General features: G+C 38.9%; 1 protein-coding gene across 5 annotated transcripts in view; it reads right to left on the bottom strand.

Annotated features, from left to right (window-relative positions):
• The window catches only part of CDKAL1 (CDK5 regulatory subunit associated protein 1 like 1), a 521195-nt gene that overhangs the window by 154690 nt on the left and 339607 nt on the right, over nt 1-26898 (bottom strand). For all 5 annotated transcript variants that reach the window (XM_061593247.1, XM_061593227.1, XM_061593237.1 and 2 more), the window contains one exon: nt 7988-8154. In XM_061593247.1, coding sequence (XP_061449231.1) covers nt 7988-8154 — 167 coding nt within the window. The remainder of the gene's footprint in view (nt 1-7987; nt 8155-26898) is intronic.

Genomic DNA, 26898 nt, shown 5'->3' with positions numbered 1-26898 from the left:
CTGTGCTGGAGTGCTCATTTTTTAATTTATGATAAAATCAAATATACTTGTTAAGCAGCAGAACATATAACATTGGTTTAGGAAAAGATGGAATATTCTTAAGGCATTAGGCTAATGTAAAGAATATACTTAAACATACTGAAAAATGACTGGCACCTCAGACAACATACAGTACTTGGAATTATGGGTTACTGTGCATATGCAAGTACATCTCTTGATCTCACATCACTTGGTCATTCAACATGTAATAGCTCACAGGTAAATACATGAAATAACTTTACTGAAAGCATTCTGAGGTAAAGCAAAGTGATATGTGGTGTTTCTTTGTGAAGCCTCATTCACACATGCAACTCGGCACTTAATAATGCAGCCATTAAGTGAGCCATATGCTAGCCCTCCTCCAATTCCATTTTCTGTCTGGCTTGTTCAGTTTTCACACTTCCTTTCTGCTAATTTCCTCTTCCCCAAATTGAGGCCCATGTGAAGAACAGCGTCCCATACTCCTTCATGCTATTAGTGGTGCAATTTGACTTGCTGTCTGTTGCTACGAGGTAGATTTTGTGCTGGAAAATTTGTAAAAAATATCCCATTTTCAAACTTCTACTAAATGGTGTGGTCCATTAAGTTCACTACTAAGTTATTTTGCTCAATGCCTGGCAAAGTCCTCCCTTCTCCATTCTTAATCTTTCTGGCACTTCTCTAAATTATATTGTGAGACAGTGGATAAGCATCCAGAACTTACAGTGCTTCTCTAAGTTGATTAATCAACTGACGGAAGGCCTAAGCATGCATTCATTGTTTGTTTGTTTGTAGTTGACCATTGCTTCATAACACAAGTTATCTTGAGTGACATATTTCATGATCAGAATCCAAAGAACCACCAAACTTATTTTTACAAGCTTAAGAGGTCTTTGAACTTTTGTTTCTATGTTATACAACAAACTGCTGTTGAATTTGAGTGAACTTTCCAAATAGTTTGTGATATCTCACCAGGCATTGCCACAGCTCTCAGAACAGTGAATCCTAAACTTTTTTTCCTATGGATCACTTGAAAATTGCTGAGGGTCTTGGCAGACCACTTAATTATTTTTCTGCCAGTTGTGCTGTGCTAGGAGCTGCATGATTTTTATTTTTTTAATTATTGCTTCTTTTATTTCTTATATTTTATTGCATTATAATCTGAATTCCATAGAATTCAAACTGTAATACAATATAATAAATAAAATAATTACTATTTTTTTTTTAAAAATCAATATGATTATTTAATGTGGGCATGTTGCAGATCACCTGAATGAAACTCATGGACCACTGGTGGTACATGGACCACAGTTTGGGAACCCCTGCCTCAGAGGTTGCTAACACAGCACTGGATCCTAACCCATGATTGGCCCTCACAGACTGATTTGTACGCTAGGTATCAAAAGTGTACATCCCCATAGAAGCTAGATACACACATACTAAGGATGTATGAGGCACAGAAAACAGGCACAGTTGTCCTGCATTTGGCATGGTCCATTCAACACAAGGGATAAAAAAATGGAGCCACAGAATATGGCTTAGGAGACAGAGAGTTATATCCAATTAAGTCACTGTTCTAGCAGAATGATTTCCACAATCACAACTCTCCTCCTTATCCTCCCCAACACACACCACACACGCCATATCTGATCTGGAATTCTCCAAGCCCTCTGAAGCAGATTTGGGAGAGATGCAAGGATAGGGAAGGGGAGTTTTGTTGCACTCATGTAAGTCGGTCTGCTCTCAAAATGACTTAATTGGTTTCAACCCAAGACAGCCATATTTTAGGTTCAAGCTGTTGGATAACCTGCATTTTCAATAATGTAAAATTATGTATAGAGTAGCTTTATTACAATAAACCGGCTATAAAACCTTGCACAGAACTAACATCTAGTGCTGGGGTTCCTAATTTTTTCTTGTCAGCCTTTTCAGAGACTGGGCTGTCAAATCATGACCCACAAATATTGGAGTATAATTTTATTATATGACTTGCTGGGGATGATATAGTAGAAGTATACTGCAGTAGAAAATTTAACTGCTTTAATTTCTTTTACTCCAGAAAAACAACTCTTCATTCTCCTTCCATGTAATCTCATTTGCATTTACAACACCATGGCGGATGCATGTACTATCTTGTATGTTTACACACATAATTTAATTTAATGTAAAAAGCCAAAATAAAAAAGATACACTATTGTAGATATCAAAATATTCCCATATAGTTATATCAAGATTTCTGAAGTATGTTACTATTAAAATTTCCCTTTTTTCATTCTCTCATTTAAAAATTATAGCCAAAATATGTGTAAAAAAAAAACACAAATAAAAAACAAAACCCTGGTAATAATGAGTTGTGTTCCTAAAGATTATTCAGATGATGTTGCAAAGCAGAAAAATGCATCAGGTCTATATTATGCATCTATAATCTATCAAGCACACAAAGGATTTTATGCATTTAAGTAAAATGACAGATGTGTAACAGCAGAGGTGGTGGCTGATAGAACTTTCATCACCCATCAGAATATAAATACCTCGTATACTGATATCTCATTTGGTTATTAATGAATGTACAAATATTAAAAGAAAAACTGGTGACAGCTAATTATGCAAGGTATACATTTGTTCTGTGTTAGTAGCCTTATCTTTTTGCCCTGGTGTCCTAAGCCAATAGCAATAGCAAAAGCCAATAGCAAGATACACATTTTATTTTTGCAAAAGTATATACTTGTATTCTTTGTAAAACTATATTTTTCAGTGGTACTTATATTTGCTACCAAAAAACTATGGACTCCATTAATGCTGATCATCCTCCTGCTGCTAATCCAGGAACAAAATTAGCTTAGCTCCAAAGACTTGCCACAGGCAGATGGCATTTATAAGTGACTGACAGAGGACTTGACACTGAGCACAAGATTTATGACTGGAAAAGTCTGCCTTCAAATATTCCCCAGCTATCTCGCACTGAATAATAGGAATTAAAGAGAACATTTGTGATGGATTTTAATTGGTGTAGGCTGCTCTGGGAGCCAATTTTAGTGGAAAAAGCCAAGAAAAAATGTAGGTTTGAATCAGACCTGAAGGAGGGGAACTCCATTTGTGCAATGAGCCTTTTTCTGTACCTCCTTCACATTACATCAATTGCACACCCTGAAAAGTTACTTCAGAGCACTGAAGAACTCCTTGGAATGGCATGGGATGTGATACTCTGCTCATGCAAGGTGCTGAAGGAGAGAAGCTAGAGCCATGACTCCTGGTTAGCGTTGGGCACTAGCGAGTTAGAGTTGGGAGAATGGAATCCGGCAGTCAGGACTCCTGAGTTCTGTGAAAGGATACAGCACAGTACTAGGTTAGAGTTCAATGAAGTGTGGATTGTTTGGAATGACTGGAGGAATAGCATAACAGCAATGTGCGTAGCTCTGTACAGAACACAAAAAAATGACATGGCCTCTCCTAAGAGGCCTTGGAATCTAAAGTCTCAGTTCAGAACTATCAAGTGGTACAAGCCTTCCCATCACTATGCCACTTTAGATTCTGGTGGATCATATATTTCAGCAGCAGCCAATATAGTGCCCTCCAGATATTGTGGATTACAAAATCTTATCAGCTCCAGCATGGTCAATGGTCAGGGACAATGGGATTAATATCTGGAGGATACCATGTTGGCAACCTTAGATATAATTGAATGCTCTCTCATAGAAAAATATTCTTTGCATGTAGAAAAATTGTATGTCACAGAGAAAATTTCAGCTCTACTTTCACGAGAGGGCAGCAAGTGTTCCTGGGCTCCTGCTGGGAGGAAGGGTGGAATATCAATCAATCAATCAATCAATCAATCAATAAAAAATAAGTGTTGCCTAAAGTGGAATTGTCCAGATAGGGCTGTGCTATTTGATTTTTCTAAACACGTACCTTCATAAACATGAATAGGATAAAAACCAGGGAAGACTATAAGTCTTCCTAAAGATCGCTAAGGAAAGGTTAACTGAGAGCTGAAAGCACAGAAATAAAATTGTGATGAAATCAACTCAACATGTAACTCAAAGGTGGCAAATTCTGTTAACACTGGGAAACACATTTCTGTCACTTCCAAAATACATTTCTCATCTTCCAAACAACTTCACAGTGTTGTATATTGAAATGTTTGTTATAAGAACAGAGAGAGAGAGAGAGAGAGAGAGAGAGAGAGATTAGCTGTTGCACAATACATTTTTAGGTGCTGTGTCAGGGCATGTCTGGGGAAGCCATCGGCAGAGTATCAGCTTAAATGGGGCTAGAGAACACAAATCCCGAGTTCACACAAAGAATCAAAGTGAAAGAACAAAAAAATTATATTGTAGCTTGCAACAACCTTGTTATTTTGTGTACATTCACAGGAGGACCCCCCCCCCCATGCAAGACTCTTCTCAGTCGCTGGTGTATCACTGAAACGTTAATAATGAAGATGAAACCAACAGATGGCATATAATGGAGTTTGAACTAGATGAATTTTGACAGGTGACATAGAAAACTATGTATCTCATAATGTGAAATTAAGCATTTAAATGTCATCAGCATGTGTGAATGGCCCTTAAACTTATATATATACCATTACACTCAAACAAAAGGTGTAATACAGCCAGAAAAATTGTGAAAAGGTTTAAAGGGTTCATGCCATGTCAACTGATTTCTGAAGCATCAGCAAAGTAAGTAGCATTTAGAGTCAAGTTTATCAATAGCATAATTCCACTGCTTTACTTGCTACTTAAACTGACAAACCTGGCCTTGATGCTTAAATGAAAAAACATTTGGATGTTCAGATTCACAACTACCAAGTATTATGGTCTGTTTCTTTGCAGCATGCAGTCCTACATATTTTAACATTATCATAATATTGTTTTAATCAACCGCTAAGATCAGCATTGGAACATTTGTTAACAAGAGAAAATCCAAAACAGTGGGGAAAAACCAGAGAAGATACACACATACAAGCCAGTGTTCTGATTTTGGCACTCTTTGGCTCACAATATAGACTCTATATAATCCTCTCCTGCAGATGAAGGGAGATGATCTCCCCATGATCTCTCCCACTGCTCAGCTGGAAAGCAACTCTGATCTGCAGATGGAGACAATTTCTCTGTATCACTCTCATCCTTCAGCTAGAAAAAACCTTCCTCCTCATCACCTGATGGACACTCTGTCACTGAAGTGACCTGGAAGCACTTACTACAGTGCTGATAAAGTTAGAAAGCTACAGAGAATCAAGGCTGAAGGCAAATGCAGCAAAGGGGATACTCATTTTTTTTAAAGTGGTCACTTCATTTTTTTAATGTTGCTTTCCACATTGCTCTGTCTGCTCTCCGTTGCTGGCTTCCACAGCATTGGCTTTCATCTATGTCTGTGGAAAAGATGTGATCTCTCTTGATATTTGTTGAGAAGAGGTGGAATGCATTAGCTATTCTCGGACTACCGTGAGAGATCTTCTCTCTTTGGCAGGCATTGGTGTGAAGTGTCAGGAAGTGACGGAGATGCAGGTTAATGAGAATTCTTACTAAGGATGCTGCAGGCAACTTTTAGGGAAGAAAGCTTTTATTTATTAAACCCAAGAAAACTGCATAGCCATGGAACCCTAAGCAATGCAAGTAGCAAACAGGCCTTTTTAAAAAAATAAAAATGCTATGCTATCTGAACATTGGCTTAGTAAAACCTGAGCTATGTAGTAGAGAAATTCTCTTTGGTATAACAAGCTCAGCTCCTGGTTAGCTCTAATTTTCAAGAAAGCTGTTTTGGGCAATTCTTGGCAGATAAACATGCTCAGAACAAGTATTCTCCAGATTACAGTTCAAAGCAAGAGGGAGTGAACTAAATCGTGAAAATGGAGTTTCCCATTTCTGTTGGCAAAATCTGTAAAAAGAACTAAGACTATCCCTCTGCATACTGTCAGAAACAATCCGTGAAATGCAGTTATCTATCCCAGAAGCACAGTGTCATGTAGAAACACAACTAACCCTGTAAATGACAAAGAAATAAGTTCTTGTTCACTTTCCAGAGAGAAATCTCAGCACATGATAGGAACAATCTTATGTTTCTTCCACTATGGGGACAAACCAACAACTGAACCAGGCTGTATAGTTCTCTGACCATACTACCTGAAAGCAGTGCAAGATTTTATTGTGAGGTACTGTGTTAAAACAAACACCATACAACTCAATTCTAGTTAACTTTCTCCCCATGGAGACTCAGGTTGGGTTGGGTTTTCTTCCGATAAAACGATAAGTGAAGTTATTTTTGACCCACTTATAGCACAAGATCTTATGAAAGTATGAGCACCTTTGATATAGAAGTGGGACAGTATTGTTTCATAAAAACATAGTATTGTACAAATTCATATTTCTATATTTGTTCGTAACTTGATAGTCAAAAGAATTAGAAAGTAATTCTGAGTCTAGCAACAAGTAGAGGGCCACAGGCTCCTCAACACTGCTGGAGTCAAACCATATTATTGTTGTTGTTATTGTTATTGTTGTTGTTAATGGTAAATTTAAGACAGTCCTTTCACAGGAGCAGCAGCAAATACCAGAGCACTGATCATGTATATAGCCAGATAACAAGGTTTTTATCCTTCAACTCTCACTAGCAAGAGAGACAGCTTTAGACAGTAGGGGATGGCAGGGTGGGGCTCTCATCTGATGTCCAGCCATCCGAGTCACTCCTGCATACAAGGATGATTTGGGGGGGGGAGGTGCCAGTGAGGTGGTAAATGCACAATCAGGAACTTTGGATCGGTTTTGCCAATATGTTTGCACTACACTGACCTCACTGCCGCCTCACCCCTCCCTCTCTGTTAGGTGTGCAGCAGCTATGAGGGCAGCCAGAGTACAGGTGAGGGCTGCCACCCCACCTTGCCATCCATTACTGACTTTAGAAATGTATCTTAAGCTATAAATTGAGTTCCCACCTATTAATGTATAACTCCTTCTGGGCTTATTGGCACTATGTTCAAAAATCAAACAGAAGTTTTATATCCTGCCTCATTTTAATTTTGGTCTCTGTTATTGTTTCATTGCTGTTATTTTAGTTTGCTGTTTTAATTATTTTAATGTTTTATATTATGCATTTAAGGCATTTTTAATTTGTAAGGTGTCCTGTGACTGTTTGGTAAAGAGCGGTATAGAAATCCCTAAATAAAATAAAAAGAAAATAAATGCAGCATTATCTGGAGTCATACCAAACCAAATATTTCCCTACTATGTATATTTTATAAAAGTGCCAATAAAACCTCTTAAAATGTTTAAAAAATATTGCTTGAGAACTAAAGGCTGAAGTCTACACATCCTGCTGCTATTGTCTGACACAGAATTAAATTATGCTAGCTAATTCTGAAAAGCACCTCTTGGTAACACACACACACACACACACACCTTAGCAAAATTTACTGGAAGGAATTAAACCAGCATTGATAAAGAAAAATCAAAATCTTCTAAGGTACATTTTTACCAGAGATGATTCATTCAAAGTAAACATAGCCCTTGGTTACTACAAGTCTTGAAGTTTCAATAAACAGTTCACCACAGCAATGGATTACACAATATGGGAGAATGATAGCTTTTTAAGGGAAACATGCTACTGTACTTGTGCAGGACAAGGAATATGAGTAAAAGAGTTTGTTTATAACATATATATTTAATCTCACATGTGCTCTATTTTTTTAAACTCCCTACATTCCTTGATAATTTGCTGGTGGATTACTATTTCCATAAAGGACCACGTTTAAAATTTGCAGATTTGCAGTTTCTTTTCTATGAATTTACACTTTTCTGGACAAAAGACATGACTCTTGATTTCATCCTGTCTTGGATTTCATGAAATACATTTAGTCATGAGATAATCCCAGTTTTGACTATAGATAATACTTTTAGCTGTAAGCATTTATTTCACACAGGATGTAAAAACAGCTTGTCAGTCACCACAATGATTCTCCTTTTGAACGTACCTCCAGATGCTCTAAAATATAGGGAGGGTTTGTCATGCCAAGCCTCAGCATTGCTCCCTCAGGGATCACTTCAATGAGCTTCCACAGGAGTGTAGGGAGGTCTGTGCCAATGTCTCTTCCATAAGCCCCTGTGTCTTCACTGGTCAGCCATATCTCACATACCCCTTCTGTCAATAAGAGGGGGGGGGAAAGAACAAGATAATTAACAAATCTGCATTTAAGCTTGTTATTTTATCATACAGCTGCTCACTCTTTTTTAATGCACTATTTCATAAGCTGAACTATTATGCCGTCAGGCTGGGTATTCAATTGCAAAGAAAGAAAGGCATATCTCTTTGGTAGTAGTGGGTTACTGAGTTCATTTTATGAGCATCAGAGTGCTACAACAATGCTGTAAATTATTGCTTTGGAGTGATTAACATCACAGCCAGTGACTAATGGGAGAAGCCTTTTTAATGCAACTCAGACAGAAGTAGGAGTGCACTTCCATCTATAAGACTTTCTGGTTTATTAAACATGACAAGCAATGCTGCTCAATCAAGTACTATATAGTACTGGTCAAACTGTTAACAGTTAGCAGACTAATTGCCTAGTTAACAGCCTGTAAAAGGCCAAGCAGTTAGGGCTCAAACAAGCAAATCTGATAATACTGACCATCATTTATAATGAAGCAACAGTTATAAACCAAAGACTTTACATGCTATATTAAATCTGACTACTTAAAAAAAAAGTCAATGCGATATGTCACTTCAAGAAAATCCTTTTTCAAGCAGCTCATGTATCACTGAGGCTGCAGGAAATTGTAATATCTTATTTGCAGCTTAAAACAATATAGTTCTAGAATGTAAGTTAATTCACTAATAGGCAAAAACCTTGTGGTTTAAGAATGTACCTATAGCCAACAGATATTTCTATCAAGCTTTAAAAAGCAGTGAAACTGGGCAGCTACAGTGAATGCGCCAGGGGAGCAGCAGACCTGACCTCCTCTCTGAGATATTGGACTGCCCTATAGCTGCCCAATTTCCCTGCTTTTAAAGGTTTCATAGAAATATATGTTGGCTAAAGGTACGTTCTTAAACTGCAAGGGTTTTTTTGCCTATTAGTGAATTTCCCTGTTTTTTAGTCTGTGAGGTAAGAAAAGAAATGGGATCCTGTGCAAGTTTGCTGAGAATGGATTGACCATTTGCATGCTTATTGAGTTCAGTGGGCAACTAATAAATAAATAAATAAATAAATAAATAAATAAATAAATAAATAAATAAATAAATAAATAAATGTACTACCTTGCAATCATGCTTAGGATAGGTGAAATGACCACAGGGGATGGGAGGAGGGCAGAGGGGAGGCGGGGGATGGGAGCAGGGAGGAGGGCAGAAGGGAGGAGGGCAGGTTTGATCATTTGCATGTTTATCGAGTTCAGTGGGATTAATTCCCATGCAATCATGCTTAGGATAGGTAAAACTGACTGGGGGAGGAGGGAGGGAGGGCTGGAGTGGGAAGGGGAGGAGGGAGAGGAGAGGGGAAGAAGAAGAAAGGCAGGTCTGATCATTTGCATGCTTACTCAATGGGATTTACTCCTATGCAATCATGGGTAGGATAGGTAGAACTGACCATTGGGTGGAAGAGGGGGAAGGGGAAGAAGCGGATTGGAGGGGGGCAAAGGAAGGGGTAGGTGGGGCAGGTTTGATCATTTGCATGATTATAGAATTCAATGGTATTTACTCCCATGGATTATGCTTAAGCTTAAAAGGGAAGGAGGGTATTGGGAGGGGGAAGATTGGAAGGGGATGGGGAGGGAGGAGCAAAGGAAGGGAGAGGGAAGGGGCAAGAGGGAGGGATAAAGGAAGGAGGAGGAGAGGGGCAAGAGGGAGGGGATAGGAGGAGAGGGGCAAGAGGGAGGAGAAGGGAGGGAGGAGAAGGGAGGGAGGAGAAGGGAGGGAGGGTTTGATCATTTGCATACTTTTTGAGTTCAATGGGATTTATTTCTGTGCAATCATGTTTGAAAATGGAAATGGACTGCCTTCAAGTTGATCCCGACTTATGGCAACCCTATGAATAGGGTTTCATGGTAAATGGTATTCAGAGGTGGTTTTACCATTGCCTTCCTCTGAGGCTGAGAGGCAGTGACTGGCCCAAGGTCAACCAGTGACCTTCATGGCTGTGTGGGGATTCGAACCCTGGTCTCCCAGGTCACAGTCCAGCACTGACCTGGGGGAGGGACAGGGAGGGGAGGGGGAGGAGATTAGATGGGTGGGCACTGGGCAGAGGGGAAGCCCCTTTCCTTTCCAAAAGGAAAACATTGTGAATGGTATCATTGCTTCTCAGCGTTTCCCCCACCTTTTTATTCTACAGCAGGCACATATAGCCTCCCACCCAAATTTTAACCAAAGCTGTCCCTGGCCACATCCATATCAGGCCTTTATTTCACTTTAGACAGTCATGGCTTCTCTCAAAGAATCCTGGGAAGTGTAGTTAGTGACGCATGCTGGAGTTGCTAGGAGACACCCTGTTCCCCTCATGGAGCATCAATCAGAGTGGCTGACTGTTAAACCAGTCTGGCCACTGGAGCTCTGTCAGGGGAATAGAAGTCTCTTCTCAGCACCCTTCACAAACTACACTTCCCAAGATTCTTTGGGGAAGCCATGACTGTCTCACGTGAAATCAAAGTCTGGTGTGGGTGTGGCCCCCTGATTAGCCAAGCCAAGCACTGTGAGTCTGGCTTTTAGAACACTGACAGTTGGTTCTTACTGAGCATTCTTGACATTATCATTCAGTTCAATGCAAAATTTATTAAATTAATTAAAAATCAACCAGGAATTATTTTAACTTTTAAACTGCAGTCAATGAAGGTCAGAATATGGTGAAAGGTCAGTAATAGGATTACAGGTACTCTGTGAACATGGCTGATTTTTAATGAATTTCAACAGATTATGAGAACTCTGACAGAAAAAGTCCAAAAGGGGTCTGGGTTTTTTCTCTCTCTTTTTAGACTGTGAACTCTCTATTCTCTCTGACTGTTTGTGTATCGTCATGAAAATGTACAGGGTTGTTAAGCAAGTGTTTCTGAATTCAGGACTATAAGTTTTGTAAGGTTTTGTTTTGAAATGAGCTTATGGGAAGCATCAGAATGGGAAGGGGGTATTTTCAATTTAACATTGCAGAATGTGAAAAATCCACTCTTGTGGCTGTATAATTATAATCTTCCCTTACAGCAAATGATCATCAGACTGTGTAAATGAGTGAAGGCTTATTGTATGATGTAGAAGCCCAACTACCCAGGGTTCTGTGTCGTGCTGGAGACTATACGCTGGAGTCTCCACACTGCAGAAGTTGTGGTGAACATGGTGATGATGATGGCAGAAGGAGACGTATGACCTTTGGGGCAGGGTTAAATGCATGAACCTACAGCTCATCACCATGTAAAGGGCTTCTACTTGCATACATTCTGTGTACATGCAACTTTAGTAATAAATATATTGAATATAATTGTAGTGTGATACTATGGTTTGGTTCAGATGATATTTTCCAGCTTCATAAATTGTGATTTATTCTCTGGTTTATATGTAATGGGGAAATTCAAGCAGGTATGAAGCACTGAAGTTGGCACGCAAGGGGTGGAGAGGAGGGAGAAGTGCACAAGTCTGACACTTGTTCCTGGACTCATAAACTATAGCTTATGAAGCTGCGAAAGATTGCTTAATCCCTGACATTATGTCAGTCCATGTGCTTTCCCTCGTTCCCCTTTAATCATTGGAAAATCCCTTTCCATTTTAATCAATAATGTTGTCATGTAAATCAAAACACCAGTTACACAAACTATACAAAAATCTTTCATAAAGCAAGCCATATAAACAGGACATTAAGCACTATTTTCCAGTCACAAGCATTCATCAAAACAATGTGCAGGCTTTAAAAATTAAGAGTAATCTTCATTATAATTTTCCCAGTCAAATGGTTCCACATTTTTGACCAGTGAAGAGGGTTTCTGGAATGCTGCCTCGCTGATGGCAGATGAGTATAAAGAAATCGTCACCATGAATAGGAATGAAAACAATATTCACATGGAAAAGAACAGCTTTCCCTGAAATCTGCATAGGTGGGGATCATTAGCCCCCTGGTGGGCTGAGAATTAAATTGCATAAAGAGGAAGCAGCTGTAAGAGTAAATTAGCAACAACAGGAATAACTGTCTTTACTGCTCTACCATCAGGGCATTAAATAACAGGGGAAGTCTATTATTCATGCAGTCACAAATACAAACTAAAAGAAATTCCTTCTTACCCATTCCCTCTTTTTATCAAAGACATTAAGTTCAATTCAGACATCACAGCAAACAGTGCTAAGGAAGCTCAGCTAGGATTCAGTGCCGGGGTTGCTAAGCTCTGGCCCTCGAGATGTTGTTGGCCTCTACCTCCCATCATCCTGGACCACTGGCTATGATAGCTAGGGCTGATATGATTTGGAAGGCCACAGGTACTTCATATACCTGTCATAGTGTGATATCTGAACAGTAAAACAATGGTGAATGAGGCAGCAAACCAGAATCAGTTTGATGTGGGTTTTGCAAGCCATGGTGTGGTTTCTCTACATTCCAGTGTGATATATGAATCAACAAATCATTTCTTCAACAAATTTTAAGGGGATTTCCAGCATCATGCCACACAGATTTCATCAGGCATTAATAGGCTCAACAGAAAGTCTGTAGATGTAGGCTGAGCCCTCCTTTCAAAGTTTTATCACCAATCATTTGGAATTCAAGTTCCTTTGCAGGTTTTCCCTGTTAAGAACATAAGAACATAAGAACATAAGAAGAGCCTGCTGCATCAGGCCAGTGGCCCATCTAGTCCAGCATCCTGTTCTCACAGTGGCCAACCAGGTGCCTGGGGGAAGCCCGCAAGCAGGACCCGAGTGCAAGAACACTCTCCCCTCCTTTTTTTTTTTTCAATAATTTTTATTCAGATTTTCATAAAACATACAAGACGAAATCATAAAACATTCAAAGACAAAAAACAAAATCAAAAATAGTTAAACAAAAAAAAAAAAAAGAAAAAAAAAACAAAAATAAAAAATAAAGAGTAAAATATTGACTTCCCATTTGTCAAAGATCAAATCAGTTATAAGTCTATAATATATAACAATCCTGTCTCTTAAGTCATATTATAAAATCACTTTCCTCCAGTAGTTATCTTACTTAATCATCAAATCTCATAAACATTACTTTATTCTTTCCACAAAAAGTCAAAGAGAGGTTTCAATTCTTTAAGAAATATATCTATCAATTTTTTTTTCCAGATAAGCATATCGATTAATCCATCTCATTACTAATTATGATAATCTTATTGTCATAACCATAGTCAAAATAAACATTTCAATTAATCCATCACATCAGAATCTGATAGGTTCAGTAATTTCAGTAGCCATTGTTCTATTATCCCTATTAGTTCCATTTTCCATCTTCCATCTTCAGTAGTCTTGTTAAGTCCAATAATTTCAGTATCCAATCTTCCATTATCAGTATTCCATAATAATCTTGCTGTCAAAGCCATAGTCATATAGTAAGAGTCTGATGGGAATTACCTCTATCCCAAATATTTTCTTGCCATCCATTCTGAATAGGTTGCTGAAATACTGCTGTAAAATCATATCTCTGTTCTTTTTTTCAAAATACACTGGGTCATCTCTTGAAAGTTTTTCCATTGTCACATGGCTGCAGTTAATTCCATAGATTTTCTCTATATTGGGCTCCATCACATCAATCCAGTCCAGAAGATTATCCATGCCATTGATAACTTTATCTCTAGAATCTTCATTAATTTCTTCAGAGATAACATTGAGTTCCAAACAATAGATTTTATTTCTAAAGTCCATAGACTCCAAATCTTGTTCCTGTTCCACGTTTGTTCCAATCTCCGGGATCTCCTCTCTCACAGGGACCCCTGTTCCAGTCTCCAGGGTCTCCTCTCTCACAGGGACCCCTGTTCCAGTCTCCAGGGTCTCCTCTCTCACAAGGACCCCTATGTCTTTAATCTCCTGTGTCTCCAAACAATAGATTTTGTTTCTAAAGTCCATAGACTCCAAATCTTTTTCCTGTTCCACGTTTGTTCCAATCTCCGGGGTCTCCTCTCTCACAGGGACCCCTTCCAGGGTCACCTCTCTCACAGGGACCCCTATATCTTTAATCTCCTGCTTCATTTTACTCAATTCAATTTTCAGCTCCTTACAACCCTGTCGCAGGTTTTGTTTCGTTATCTCAATCTCATCCATTATTTTCTGAAACATAGTTATTTCCAGATTCTCAGCCACTTTCTTAATTGCCATTTTAAAAGAAAAATATAGGAAAACCACTTCTTATTTCAGCAACAATTGGGTTAATACTCCAAACTTGGTGACATCACAGTATAAACAGAGCAGACAGCCTTATCTCTCCATGCTTAAGTAAACAAAATGCAGTTCCCAGGATCGAAACAATTAATGGCGGTCGTCAGGAAACAGATTCGTCAAAATAAAATAGACCAAAAAGAGAGTAGTCTCAGACAATATAATATTCTTCAAAATAAAAATCTGGAATAGAAATCCCTCTTCTGTGTATATCTTTAGAATGCAAATCCAGGACAGCTTTTTGCAACAAAAACAGAGATAAGCTATTAATTAGTGAGTAGCAGAGAGAAGTTATGGCTCCCCAGTGAGATGTCAAAAACCGATCAATCTGGCAAATCTCTTTTAAACAGCAACAATTTAAGTCAAGTAAAAGAAAAATATAGAAAGAAGGGTGCTTGCCTGTTAATGCGTTCTCTCTTAGAAGATAAGATGAACGTTCGCTTTATCAGATAGAGCTTGTTGTTGAAAATCCGTCCCACCTTCGTCGGCTGGACCTCGTCCCATAAATTAATGAGATCTGGTCGTCCCAACAAAAATAGGCTTTGAGGTTAATCTCTTCGTTTCTCCCTACCCGGGAGAAGTTTAATCAGTCAAAAAAAAAAAAATCTGACTGATATATCTGAATAAGCTTCTTTTGAGGCAGGAGCCCGTCTCAAAAGCAGGCACAGGCTAAGTCACCCTTCCCGGAAGTCAAGAACACTCTCCCCTCCTGAGGCTTCCGGCAACTGGTTTTCAGAAGCATGCTGCCTCTGACTAGGGTGGCAGAGCACAGCCATCATGGCTAGTAGCCATTGATAGCCCTGTCCTCCATGAATTTGTCTAATCTTCTTTTAAAGCCGTCCAAGCTGGTGGCCATTACTGCATCTTGTGGGAGCAAATGCCATAGTTTAACTATGCGCTGAGTAAAGAAGTACTTCCTTTTGTCTGTCCTGAATCTTCCAACATTCAGCTTCTTTGAATGTCCACGAGTTCTAGTATTATGAGAGAGGGAGAAGAACTTTTCTCTATCCACTTTTTCAATGCCATGCATAATTGTTGTTTGTAAATAATCACAATGGCATTTCTATCAGAGGTAATACATAACTGCGTTGCTTCCATCACAGCAGGCTGTAAAGTTTGTACAAATAGTGTACCCTTATGAACACTATATTCAAATGCCTTAAATTATTTGAACTGTGCAATGCTTATGCACAGATTGAAATCTTAGAGCTGATTTCAGTCATCTACATCCACCTTCCCAGGGTCAGGCATACAATGGAATGTCTACGTATATTAGAGAAGAGCACTACTTTGTAAAACCAATGCCTTTTGATTTTGCATGGATCATGCTCATGCCCACAGAATACAGATTTCTGATCTGAAGCCATTTTCATTCTTAGAATATGTACATTGCAGCTTGTGAAAGAGACTCTGGGGCTGTACATACCATACATTTAAAGCATGTTATTTGCCCCCAAAGAATCCTGGGAACTACATGGAGCTATAATTGCCAGCACCCTCAACAAACTACAGTTCCCCAAATTCGTTGGGGTAAATAATATGCTTTATATGTATGGTGTGTACATAGCCTAACAGTGTACTCTGTAAGAAACTGGTGATATTTGAGCAAAGAATTTCTATTCTTCTCATAAGCTAATTAAAACACAGTAGTATCAATAGGTCTAATTATATGCTAATGGACCAACATTCATTGTCAAAGCCCATGGTTAATCTGTGAAGTTGCAGCTGCAGTGGCTAAAGAATACCAAAACACATTCTCTGAGACTTCTCTCTTGAAGCTTTGCAATGAGCGTCTGAAATGGGAACAGGATGGCTTCTACTGCAGAGAGGTTCACTATATGATGCTACAGTGAGTGAAATCTAGTTCTGACCTTCACATATTAATATGTCAATAATTGCCCGGACACTTTGTCATTTCTTTTCCAGCAGAGAATTATTTTGGATACTCTCCAGAACATGGAAGTCTCCCCCACTGTACCACAAGACATTTTAAAAAAGACCATCTGCCCAGGCTAAGTCCTATTTTGAAGTGTTTGTAAAAAATTGCCTGCACTCAATGATAATTAATCTGAAATTGCCATTCTTGCTCATGCCCTCAGAATTCATCAGTGACACAACATTAGCTTTAAGTTGTAGTTATATGCCTTCAAGTCAAATACGACTTATGGCAACCCTATGAATCAGTGACCTCCAATAGCATCTGTTGTGAACCACCCTGTTCAGATCTTGTAAGTTCAGGTCTGTGGCTTCCTTTATGGAGTCAATCCATCTCTTGTTTGGTTTTCCTCCTTTTCTACTCCCTGTTTTTCCCAGCATTATTGTCTTTTCTAGTGATTCATGTCTTCTCATGATGTGTCCAAAGTATGATAACCTGTTTCATTATTTTAGCTTCTAGTGATAGTTCTGGTTTAATTTGTTCTAACCCAATTATTTGTCTTTTTTGCAGTCCACGGTATGCGCAAAGCTCTCCTCCAGCACCACATTTCAAATGAGTTGATTTCAGAAGAAAAAAAAAAGGCAGAAATCAAATCCAACTTATGGAAGATTAATGTTAAAGTTAATCATACACCATCTAAATTATTTGGTTTTCAATTAACTGTATACTAAACTAAACCAGAATAATTAGGGCAACTCCTATTTTATGGATTTAACAAAATTTGGCAAAAGTTTCAGATTTGGAACTTGAAACCTGTACTTTTCCAAAAGAAAAAACTTGCTGTGAAATATTTAATAATTAAATACAGATAGTAGTCTCAATGAAAAAAAGGACAGGATGGAGCAGGCATGCAGGAGAGATTCCAATTGTTGCTGCCTCCTTTTCATAGCAGTGTATACTCTCTCCCTCTGTCCCTCCCAGGAAACTTTTTAAAACAGAGGGGGGGAAAGGTATAAAAGGGGAGAGGGAATGGGGAGGGAAGAACACTTTCTTCTAACACACCTGTGGGTGATCACATTTAATTTAGTGCAACCAATATAACATGCATGAATAAAATAATATTGTCTTTTGCTGGAAAAATCTAAGCACATGCAGGAATAACATTCCAAGCTAATTACACTCTTCTCTGTGCAGTTAAGGCCCTGATCTGCATTCCTTTCCTTTGCATTCAACTGGGACTGCATTTTCCTTCTTTAGATCCAGTTTTTAAAAATACAGTGTGTTCTGAGCTTTCTTTCTCGTTATCAGACCATGGAGCCTGCCCTATCAAGTAGGAAACCTATTCAACAGAGATCTGCCTGAATATTGGGCTCACTATGGGTTTACAATTTGAGCTATAAAATTATTTTTCTCCTTCCTCTCAGATGGGGTAGATAAACTGTCTCATTCCCAAAAGGGACGTTACTAGCCTCACCCTCATTAAAATGTCTATCCATTAAAAATGAAAAAGAAGAAAGAATTAAAACCCTAAATTGTAGACCCAGGCTGACCAACCTTTGGTTGGGTTGGGTTGGGGACTCCTCTTTCACTTTGCATTTAGGGAAAATGAATGCACAACTTGGCTCTTGGAACAACTATATTAAATACATTATTAAGAAATGTTGGCATATTGCTTTTCTGGGTATCAATGGAGCTGAGGAAATATGATCCCTTAAGAAATAAGGTAGATTCAGACTATTTGAAGAAAAGTGAAGCGGAACAGACCAAGAGATTGACAATGGGACAGATGAGCCAGAGAACAGGCAAGCACACAAAGGGAAGGACAGACAGATGAAGTACAGGACCTGAGAATGAGATGCAGCAGTGGATTTGGCCAAAACAAAAGGAAGGTGGCACAGGATACAATGACTGAGTTTGGGCAATCATATTTCAGCTTAGTAAGCAGACATAAACAAGCCTGTTGCCTGCGAATGCAGCCCCTTCACTTCTCCTTTCAGTGTATGCTGCAGTCAAGCCAGGAAGTCTCTAATTAACTATAGTTTCTCCTTTTGCCCACACCAGAAGACTATAATTACTAGCTTTAGAACAAGCCATGATATTAAGCCAACTTGTATTGTAATATCTTGTATTTTTCCAGAGCTAGAAACCATGCTTGCTTGGTTTGGATGGAACAGGAAACTATTATTGGAGACGTTCTGGTTTGATTGCTAGTGCCACAAACAGAGAAGCAAAGGAGCTGCACGTGCGCAAAAGGTACATTCGTATCTCAGCTTATTAAGCCAATATATGATTGCTTAAATTGGGACAATGTGCTTGATCCAGCCTAAGTTAGTCACACTTGGGTCTCACTGAAATCAGTGTGAAAAAATTATTCATGACCCACTGATTTCACTAAGTGCAAATGACTTAAGCTAGAACCAGCTCAATACCTGCACTAGAATCCTAAGTTATTTGACTTAAGACCAAACAAACAAATCCCATCTCCGTTCAGGTAGAAAACAGCTTATTTATGTGATTGAAGAGATTAACTGTAAAAGAAAGGGCATTTTAGATATAGACAGCACCCTTCTTTAAAAGTATGCTATATATTTTTAACTTCTTCCGTAGATAGGTCTGTGGGATCATTAAATGCTAAATGGAGCATAACCAGTTTCTTACCACTTACAGTGCAAACCATTGCATTTGCTTATAAAAGAGGTCATTCTACCCCTATAGGGACTTATGCTTTTGTGGCCTAACAGAGTATAAATGAACAGCTCTGTCTCACAGTTTGCAAGGATGGACCTTTGGTAGAAGGGAGGGACCTATAATAGCTCACTTGATCACTGCAAACAGTATGATAGCTACACTTTACTAACAAAAAGAGACCCTAAAGGAAACCAAGACAGAAAAGTCTTCAGTGTTGTTTTAACCAGTACCTTTTTCATGACGTGTATGCTAAGAAGGGGGGGGGGTGTCAATTATATCATATGTCATGATGATAGATTGAAGTCTCTGGTTACGCTAAAGCTGCAGGGAAAGCTGAATGGTGGATCAGAAAATACAATATTTCAAATGGACCAGACATGAAGGGGAGACTGCTCTATTTCCTGTTTGCTATTCACACACACATGCACACAGGCATATTCATTAACAATGCCAAACACTACATCTTAATATAAAAGGGTAGGTTCTCATATATATAAAAAAGTATCCTGTGTAAATGAAGTCACTGTTATTCCTCACAAATGATTTCCATGTGGATTAACATATCTGATCCATACAGCGTGGCAGAACATTAAATACAGAGTACATGATGCTCCCATACTTCACCTTCTTTCCCAAGGTTCTTCTAATTCCAGAGCAAGAAAATCAGAATCAGAATTATTAGTTTATATAGAACCATTCACAGGGGCATGAGATTGGTTTTCAACTAGCCGCCTAGTTTTATCCACATGGTTTGCTCATTTAAATTCAACCTAATTTCTAACCAAAGGGCAATTTTAATGTATATGTTGGATGAATAGCCTCAGTCCAAAACAAACAAACAAACAGGTCAACTTTATAGTTGTGTTTCTCAAACACTGACTCCACATACTTATTATTATTATTAAACCTTTACATTTCCTTTTGATGATAAAATCAAATTCAAGGTGGCTTACAGGTAAAAATATGAATCAAACAAAATTAAAGATAATCCTAACATTAAAACAAAACAAATATCAGTTAAACCAGGACCATAAAAATCATATTAGCAAAAGCATAACACCCTAGCTTCAAGACAGCTTCAAGTCCTTGGATGTGCCTAAAGTTCTTCGCATCCTGAGCAATGTCTGTCTAACACTCTCCCATTCTCTAGTATAATTCTTTGAAATGACCCACTTCAGGAAGACCAGGTCTAAATAGTTTGGATTTTGGAACAGTTCCTATGGTATTCTCCCTGCCTTTCTCAATGACACTGTCAGGTGCTGCCTGCTTTTACAACATTACTAGCATGCCCTCCCAATTATTAGCCTGCTGGGCATTCGCAAAGGAGGGATGGAGACCTCTGTGGTCAACTATGATGGGCGCACAGAAAGGGCAGAGTGCTCCATCCCTCCTCTGCCAACCTGCTCACTTGCCTGCATTCAATTATTTGTTTCCTGTGGCTGCAATACTCAAATACGGGGCTGTACTATAAGGCCAATGATCAGAGGATGTCATGCAGATATCCCAGTCCCATTTGATGCAGACCCTGGATTTGTGCAGACCAAGTAATATGGCCCAATCCTGGTAATAGTAGTCTTCCAGAGCAACCCTAAAGAAGTGCCAGCAAAGTCCAAGAAGCAAGCATCCAACTCTAGCATGATTCATCATTAACTTTCCTCTCCAAGAGAGATCAATCTAGGATCAGATGTCCTTCCTCTCTTTTCTTGGGAACTAATAAAATGATAAACACTTTGTATGAATATAAGACTACCTTCCCCAGCTACTTGATAAAGAACCCCTCGCCCCCAGGTGAGGTCAGTACTATTAAACTAGTTATGGGTACAACAAAACCTCTTTTTCTGCTCAGATTTTCCTGTACATATATTTTTGTATGTGAATCCAGGTTTCCTATTGCAGAAATTGTGATTTATGTTATGTACATTTATAAACAAAAAGATCCAATAAGGAACTGAAAAACAGAGATTGAACTTCGTATCATGGCAGCAGGTGATACCTTCTAGGAAGATTTAATATTGTAAAATGATAAAATCTTTGAATGACTGCCTTCCCCAGCTTGGTGCCCTCCAAATGTTTTGGACTTCATTTGTCCTGTCATTCCCATCTAATGGTTTAAGAGGCATATGTAGCAGAATGGAATAATTATTTAGTACTGGTGGGCGAAGCACCTAAATGCCCAACTTTCATGTAAGCCACATCTGGATATAGACTAGTTGAAACCATCCCATTCCATACAATCTTTGATGTGTTTTTCTAAATTCCAAGGGGGGGGAGCCTGATTGCCCCAGCAGTTGAGTTGTTTTGGAAGAAAATAGTTCCACAAGTGTTGTATGGCACAAAGGTATGGGGGTACATGGATGTTTCTACTCTCAGGGCAGTGGAGAATTATTTCAATGAGATCCCTGTTAGCTGTCCCTCAAAAGTACACCCGCACCTCTTTCAAGGGCAGAAACGGGATTATTTTCTACAGAACCTTGGGCTCATGCTGCACTTGCTTTCTGTTGGTTGAAGTTGGCTTGTATGGTTGATTAGCACCTGCCAAAAAAAAAAAAAGCTTTCTAGAACAACTGCAAACCAATGCAAAGCTCTTGGGTAAATTGTTAAATCTACTCTGTACAATTATGGGATTAACATGCAAGTTTTACCTATATTTTCTTACATTAGAGTTAAACAGCTATTCAAAGAAAGATCCATCTTTATTCTAAATGGTGGGATATGTATTCAGCCACACAAATATCATACAGTGTATCTGGTACCCATTATATAAAAGAACACTTGGTTTGGATCAATACTTCACAATCCTTACAACTGCCCCTCTTAGAAGATCATTCACAGCTTTATGACATCAGACTATGTCCTCTGCCCATCTGGATGGGAGGTTTACCAATATCCCAACTCATCGAAGATTTTGTATCTGTGAGGCCAGTGGAGTTGAGGACATTGTACATTATTTATTAAGCTGCCCTTTGTACGAGCCCCCAAGGTATAAATTTCTCACTTATATCTTCTGCTCCTTGTCATACAGACCTCCCTTGGAGGAGATACGTACAATGCTAGCAGGCATGATGTATTTTTTAATATCCAGGTGGCAAAATTTGCTCTAGTTACTAAAAAATTAAGAGTCAGATATCAAAAAGAACTAGTGGGGTAAATGGGATGTGTTCTTGCACTATCATGGCTAGGGGTGTAGTTGCCCAGGGTCGCAGGGGTCTTACACTCCTTACTTTTTTGGGAGCCAGGTCCCAGCATGGTCCCTATGTCTCCAGCATCCTACAAGCCAATCAGCTGGAAATTGGAGTGTGTTAGCCACTGAGAAGAGTCTTCTAACATGCCTCCATGTCCTTTCCTGCTGATTGGAACCAGAGTGAAAGGAGGTGAGTCAGCCACTGAAAAGACTCTTCAGTAGCTAACACACTCCTCCCTTTCATGCCAATTGGCTTCTACGGACATCTGTTGTTGTAGGAGATGCTGTTAACAAGGATCTCATTCTCAACCCAGCAACAAAAAAATGAGGAGGGGGAGGGGAAGATGACTGGTTTCATTCCAGTTCAAAGCCAGGAGGAGGAGAAGAAATATGTTTTGGGGGGGCAGCATGTGTGTGTGATGGTGTTTCAGCTTTTAATGATGATATATATGTGTGTTGTACATGGTAAGGTAAAATGCATGAAAGGACCGTGTACTTCTGAATTTGCCACTGATCATGGCTGTAGTACTTACACATAAATTCATGGGAAGGGTCAGTTGCCTTTTGTCTCTGAGAGGAAATTTCATTCTAATTTTGTGGCTGTTCCTTTCTGTACGTTGATGACATATGTTGGATGAAACATGACTAGTATTTTTATATACATTTTGTATTTTTCTTTTATATGTACTGAATTGTGGAAGACTGTGGCTCTGAGTAATAAAGATTCTATCTACCTACAGGCCGGGTGTCAGCAGGTGGCTAGGTTGGGCACTGGCTGAGGGCCCCTGCAACTGAGAGGGGGCCCTGCTCCTGGGCAAGTGTTGTTCCTGCTCTGCAATCTGCACTAGGATTGGGTTGCGGAGCATGCGCCCCATGACCCAATGCTGGTACAGATCACAGAGTAGGAGCCACCCTCCCAGGCAACACCAACCCACACCATCTTGGGCTGGCCATGCCACTTCCTGCATTGCCATGTCAGCACTTGCATGCTTGCCATCACCCAAGATGGCCTCACTGCATCCTGGGGGATGATAGGTGTGCATGCACAGTGCACTGACCAAGACTTCTAAGCCCTTGGTGGCACTGGCAGTGCTGCCGCCGCTGTTGCCTTCAAGGTCCCACTGCAGTCTGGTGCCCAAGGGCCCACTGCAGTCTAGTGCCAGCCCTCTCTACCTACAGGGTTGCCAGGTTCATGGCCTGAGACTGATCCTGTATTTTTAAGAGAAGAGAAAGTCAGCCAAGTGCAGGTGTTCTTGCAACACTGTAATGAGAAAAACCACAAGGTGGAATTCTCCCCCCTGCACAACTTTTAAAGATATAGAAGACCTCTTGGAGTCCGGGCCTGGCAACAAGGGGTCTTCTGTATCTTTAAAAGGTGTGCAGGGGGAAAGGAGAATTCCACCTTGTGGTTTTTCTCATTACAGTGTTGCAAGAACACCTGCACTTGGCTGACTTTCTCTTCTCCTAAAGATACAGGATCAGTCTCAGGCCCTGAACCTAGCAACCCTACCTACCTACCTTCAAGGAAGAATTACTACTGTAAAATGATAAAATCTTTGAATGACTGCCTTCTCCAGCTTGGTGCCCTCCAAATGTTTTGGACTTCAGGTCCTATCACTGTCATCTAATAGTTTAAGAGGCATATGTAGCAGAACGGAATAATCATTAAGTACTGGTGGGCAAAACACCAAAACATACCCAAATACACAGTATTGTTGTAGCTAAAATATCAGACACATATTTTTAAGAATTACAGGAAATGTTAATGGTTCTACACACATTGCAGGATGTAGGAATAATTGAACTATTTAGTAGTGAAGAATTGGAAGCAGTTTAAAAACTTGTTTTTATGGAAACTGATGAAATGGGGTTTCACACTTTTGTAATAGCAAATTAAGTGTAAATACAGACTTATTTTATTGTAAATACAGACTTATTTGTAAGAGGGAAAAATCAATTACATTTTATACAAATCTGCTCTTAGGTATAAACACATCCATGGTGATATTTGTTTGTGAATAAGTCCTACTTCTTTCCATAGAATTTATTCCTAGAGTGTTGAGGACTGTGGTTAATGCTGTCAACTGGCATTTAAATAGATGGATACAGCCTTGAATACCAACATTCAATCACAGTAAAGCCAACAACGGTCAGAGTATTATTTTATGATAGAGAAAATTATCTGTTGCTACTGAAGTCCTTTTAAAACCTTGCTTTAATTTGTATATTAAGAATATAGGAGAATTACACAGAAACACACATTCAATGGAGGACATTAACAGGGAGAACTGACACTGAGAGGGAGCTTAATCCTTTCCCGGACTTCCTGATTCTTCCCTGTTAATCCACCTCAGATGCCAGTAAACTTATTTACAATCATGGAGGCTTGATAGGGGTGGGGAGGTGGGGGAGAAGCAGGTTAAAAACAGCTTAAGGCATTTGTAAAGGAGCATGGGTGGGCAAGCGGTTAAGCATCCCACTCCCATGTTAATATTGATACCTCTGTCTCATAATGTGTAGTTCTACCTTGAGTTCCACAAATTTAAGAAAAATGCTGCTCAAATGTCTGATATAAATAAAAACTTGTAGAGGAGTTTCACAGCCAATGAATTCAGACTATTAGTAGTTACATTTTAGGTGTGATCTAATTCACACCTAATTTTAAATTGTGCTTACTAACTGACATTTTAAAAATATTTAGAGGTCCCATTTAAGAGCACTTCATTGCACTTTATTTAATGTTTTGTATTATAAAGTGCCCAAGTGATTTACAATCCTACATTATTATTAAAAAGAACAAAAATTCCAACAGCTTACTGCAAACCCAAATGTATTAATACTTGTAACCTTGCCTCTCTTTTCCAGAAAGTGTTAAATGTTTGCAATGTTTTAAAAATTGATGAGAGTAGTATTCCACAATTTTTGCACTCTCAATTTTTTTTCTGGCAGATTTGTATTTAGTGATACTGACAGTCCTCTGCTTCCAAATGCAAATTCTGGTGAAAAATTGTTTTAAGCAATAACTTTTCCTAATGTTTCTCCCAGATTCTGCATCACAGAGGATAAAATCATTAAGTCTGTTTAAAACACTTTAACCAAATTAAGGTTTGGAGAATGTTAAATCTTCTCCCAGATTCACATTAATGAAAGTTGATAATTTCCTGAGACAGTTAAAAAAATACACAATTAAGATAATAATGTTTCACAATTTGGGTTTTTGATTTTAACAATCAAAAGTGCTAGCATTTCCAGTTGTTTCCTTTACACTCCCTCTAACTGAAAATAAAGAACAATTATAATCTATTCTCCCTCATCTATTTGCTGATAACAAATGTACAGAGCAATGGGAGAAGAACCGGCAAATACAGAGCACCCTGCTGGTCCTTGTGCTGACATGGGTGGATGGTGGAGGTGTGTGGCTGAGGAAAATATAGTCGACAAGTCCAGGGCTGACATATTTTCCTTATTTGTTTGAGAAACAGGAAAGCTAAGCATCCTGTGGATCAAAACGTCTCTGTCTCTCAGCTCAACTGACATGTCAAGTTTTCCCTCCCTTCCAGCCCAACTGACATGCCATTTTTTCTTCCCTTACTCAGTCAGAGCAACAGCAGCAGTAAGAGAAGCCACTCTGTGGCTACAACTAAGAGAACTCATGGGGCTGGCTTCCACCTCTGCCCATGGAGAGGGAGGCCTTTGGGACACTCTCCCAGGGACCACAGGATTACACACTAAATCAAATGGAAAGTACTTCATAAATATGTGGGTGAAGATCATAAAAACACATGGAAACATAATAACCTTTTGGAAGAATTCTCATTGACAGGAAGACTTCTCGGTGATGGGGAAATGGTAACCACAGTAGGGATGTGTGCACTGTGGTCTTATACGATGCACCCAACCAAACAGATGTGCTATTAGTATGGTATGGAGCCTAGTATAAAATATATTGTAGATGAGCCATGAAGCCCATCTTCCAGCTTAATCTTTACCATAGGGTTGTTGTGAGGATATGATGGGGAAATGCAATGTAAGCTATCCAGGGCTCCATGGAAGAACTGTGCAATACTAAAAACAAACCCACAAAAAACTGACAGCATCATTTATCTATTCAATGTGCTCAGCAGCACACAGAAGAATTTATGGATTAAGATCAGAAGCTCCTAAATTCTACATATTTTATTTCAATGGGAGCAGGGGAGAAAATAACTAGTTAACAAACTATTATTGAGAGTTGTGATTGCATAAAGTTATTTATACTCATTCTAAACACATTCATTTAAAATAAAATTCCATTAAAACCACAGGGCTATGACCAAATCAGTGTAGTTCAAAGTCTAGTCTTGCATAATTTTGGTGCTATTTAATATAAGGAAAATAAAACATCAAACTATGAACTTTTTAACTGCAGCAAGTTGAATATATGCTGTAGGAGCTAGAAATAACAACAACAACAACAATAAAGCCATGGATTTAGATTTTGGTGAAAAAGTACATAACAGAAAATGGATTGTATATCTGCAACTATACCACAAACAGTTAAATGCAGTGTGATGGCCAAGATGATAGACCCCTTAGTTTACTCAGTTACCATGGCAAACTTCAATTATAACAGCTACAATATAACACTCTTCTAACCTTTTATTAAAAGTAGAAAGAAAGAAAGAAAAATGAGGTATGTTAAACTTATTCTTTATCTTTTGAAATGACTGTGGTAAGAAAGGTTCTACTTGAGAATTACTGAAGGTATTAATTACTCTTGTGGGAATTAGAAAAAATAACTTAAAAGGTC

Source organism: Rhineura floridana, chromosome 1 (genome assembly GCF_030035675.1).
Source record: "Rhineura floridana isolate rRhiFlo1 chromosome 1, rRhiFlo1.hap2, whole genome shotgun sequence".
NCBI classification, from domain to species: Eukaryota; Metazoa; Chordata; class Lepidosauria; order Squamata; family Rhineuridae; genus Rhineura; species Rhineura floridana.
This window is presented reverse-complemented; position numbering and strand designations above follow the sequence as displayed.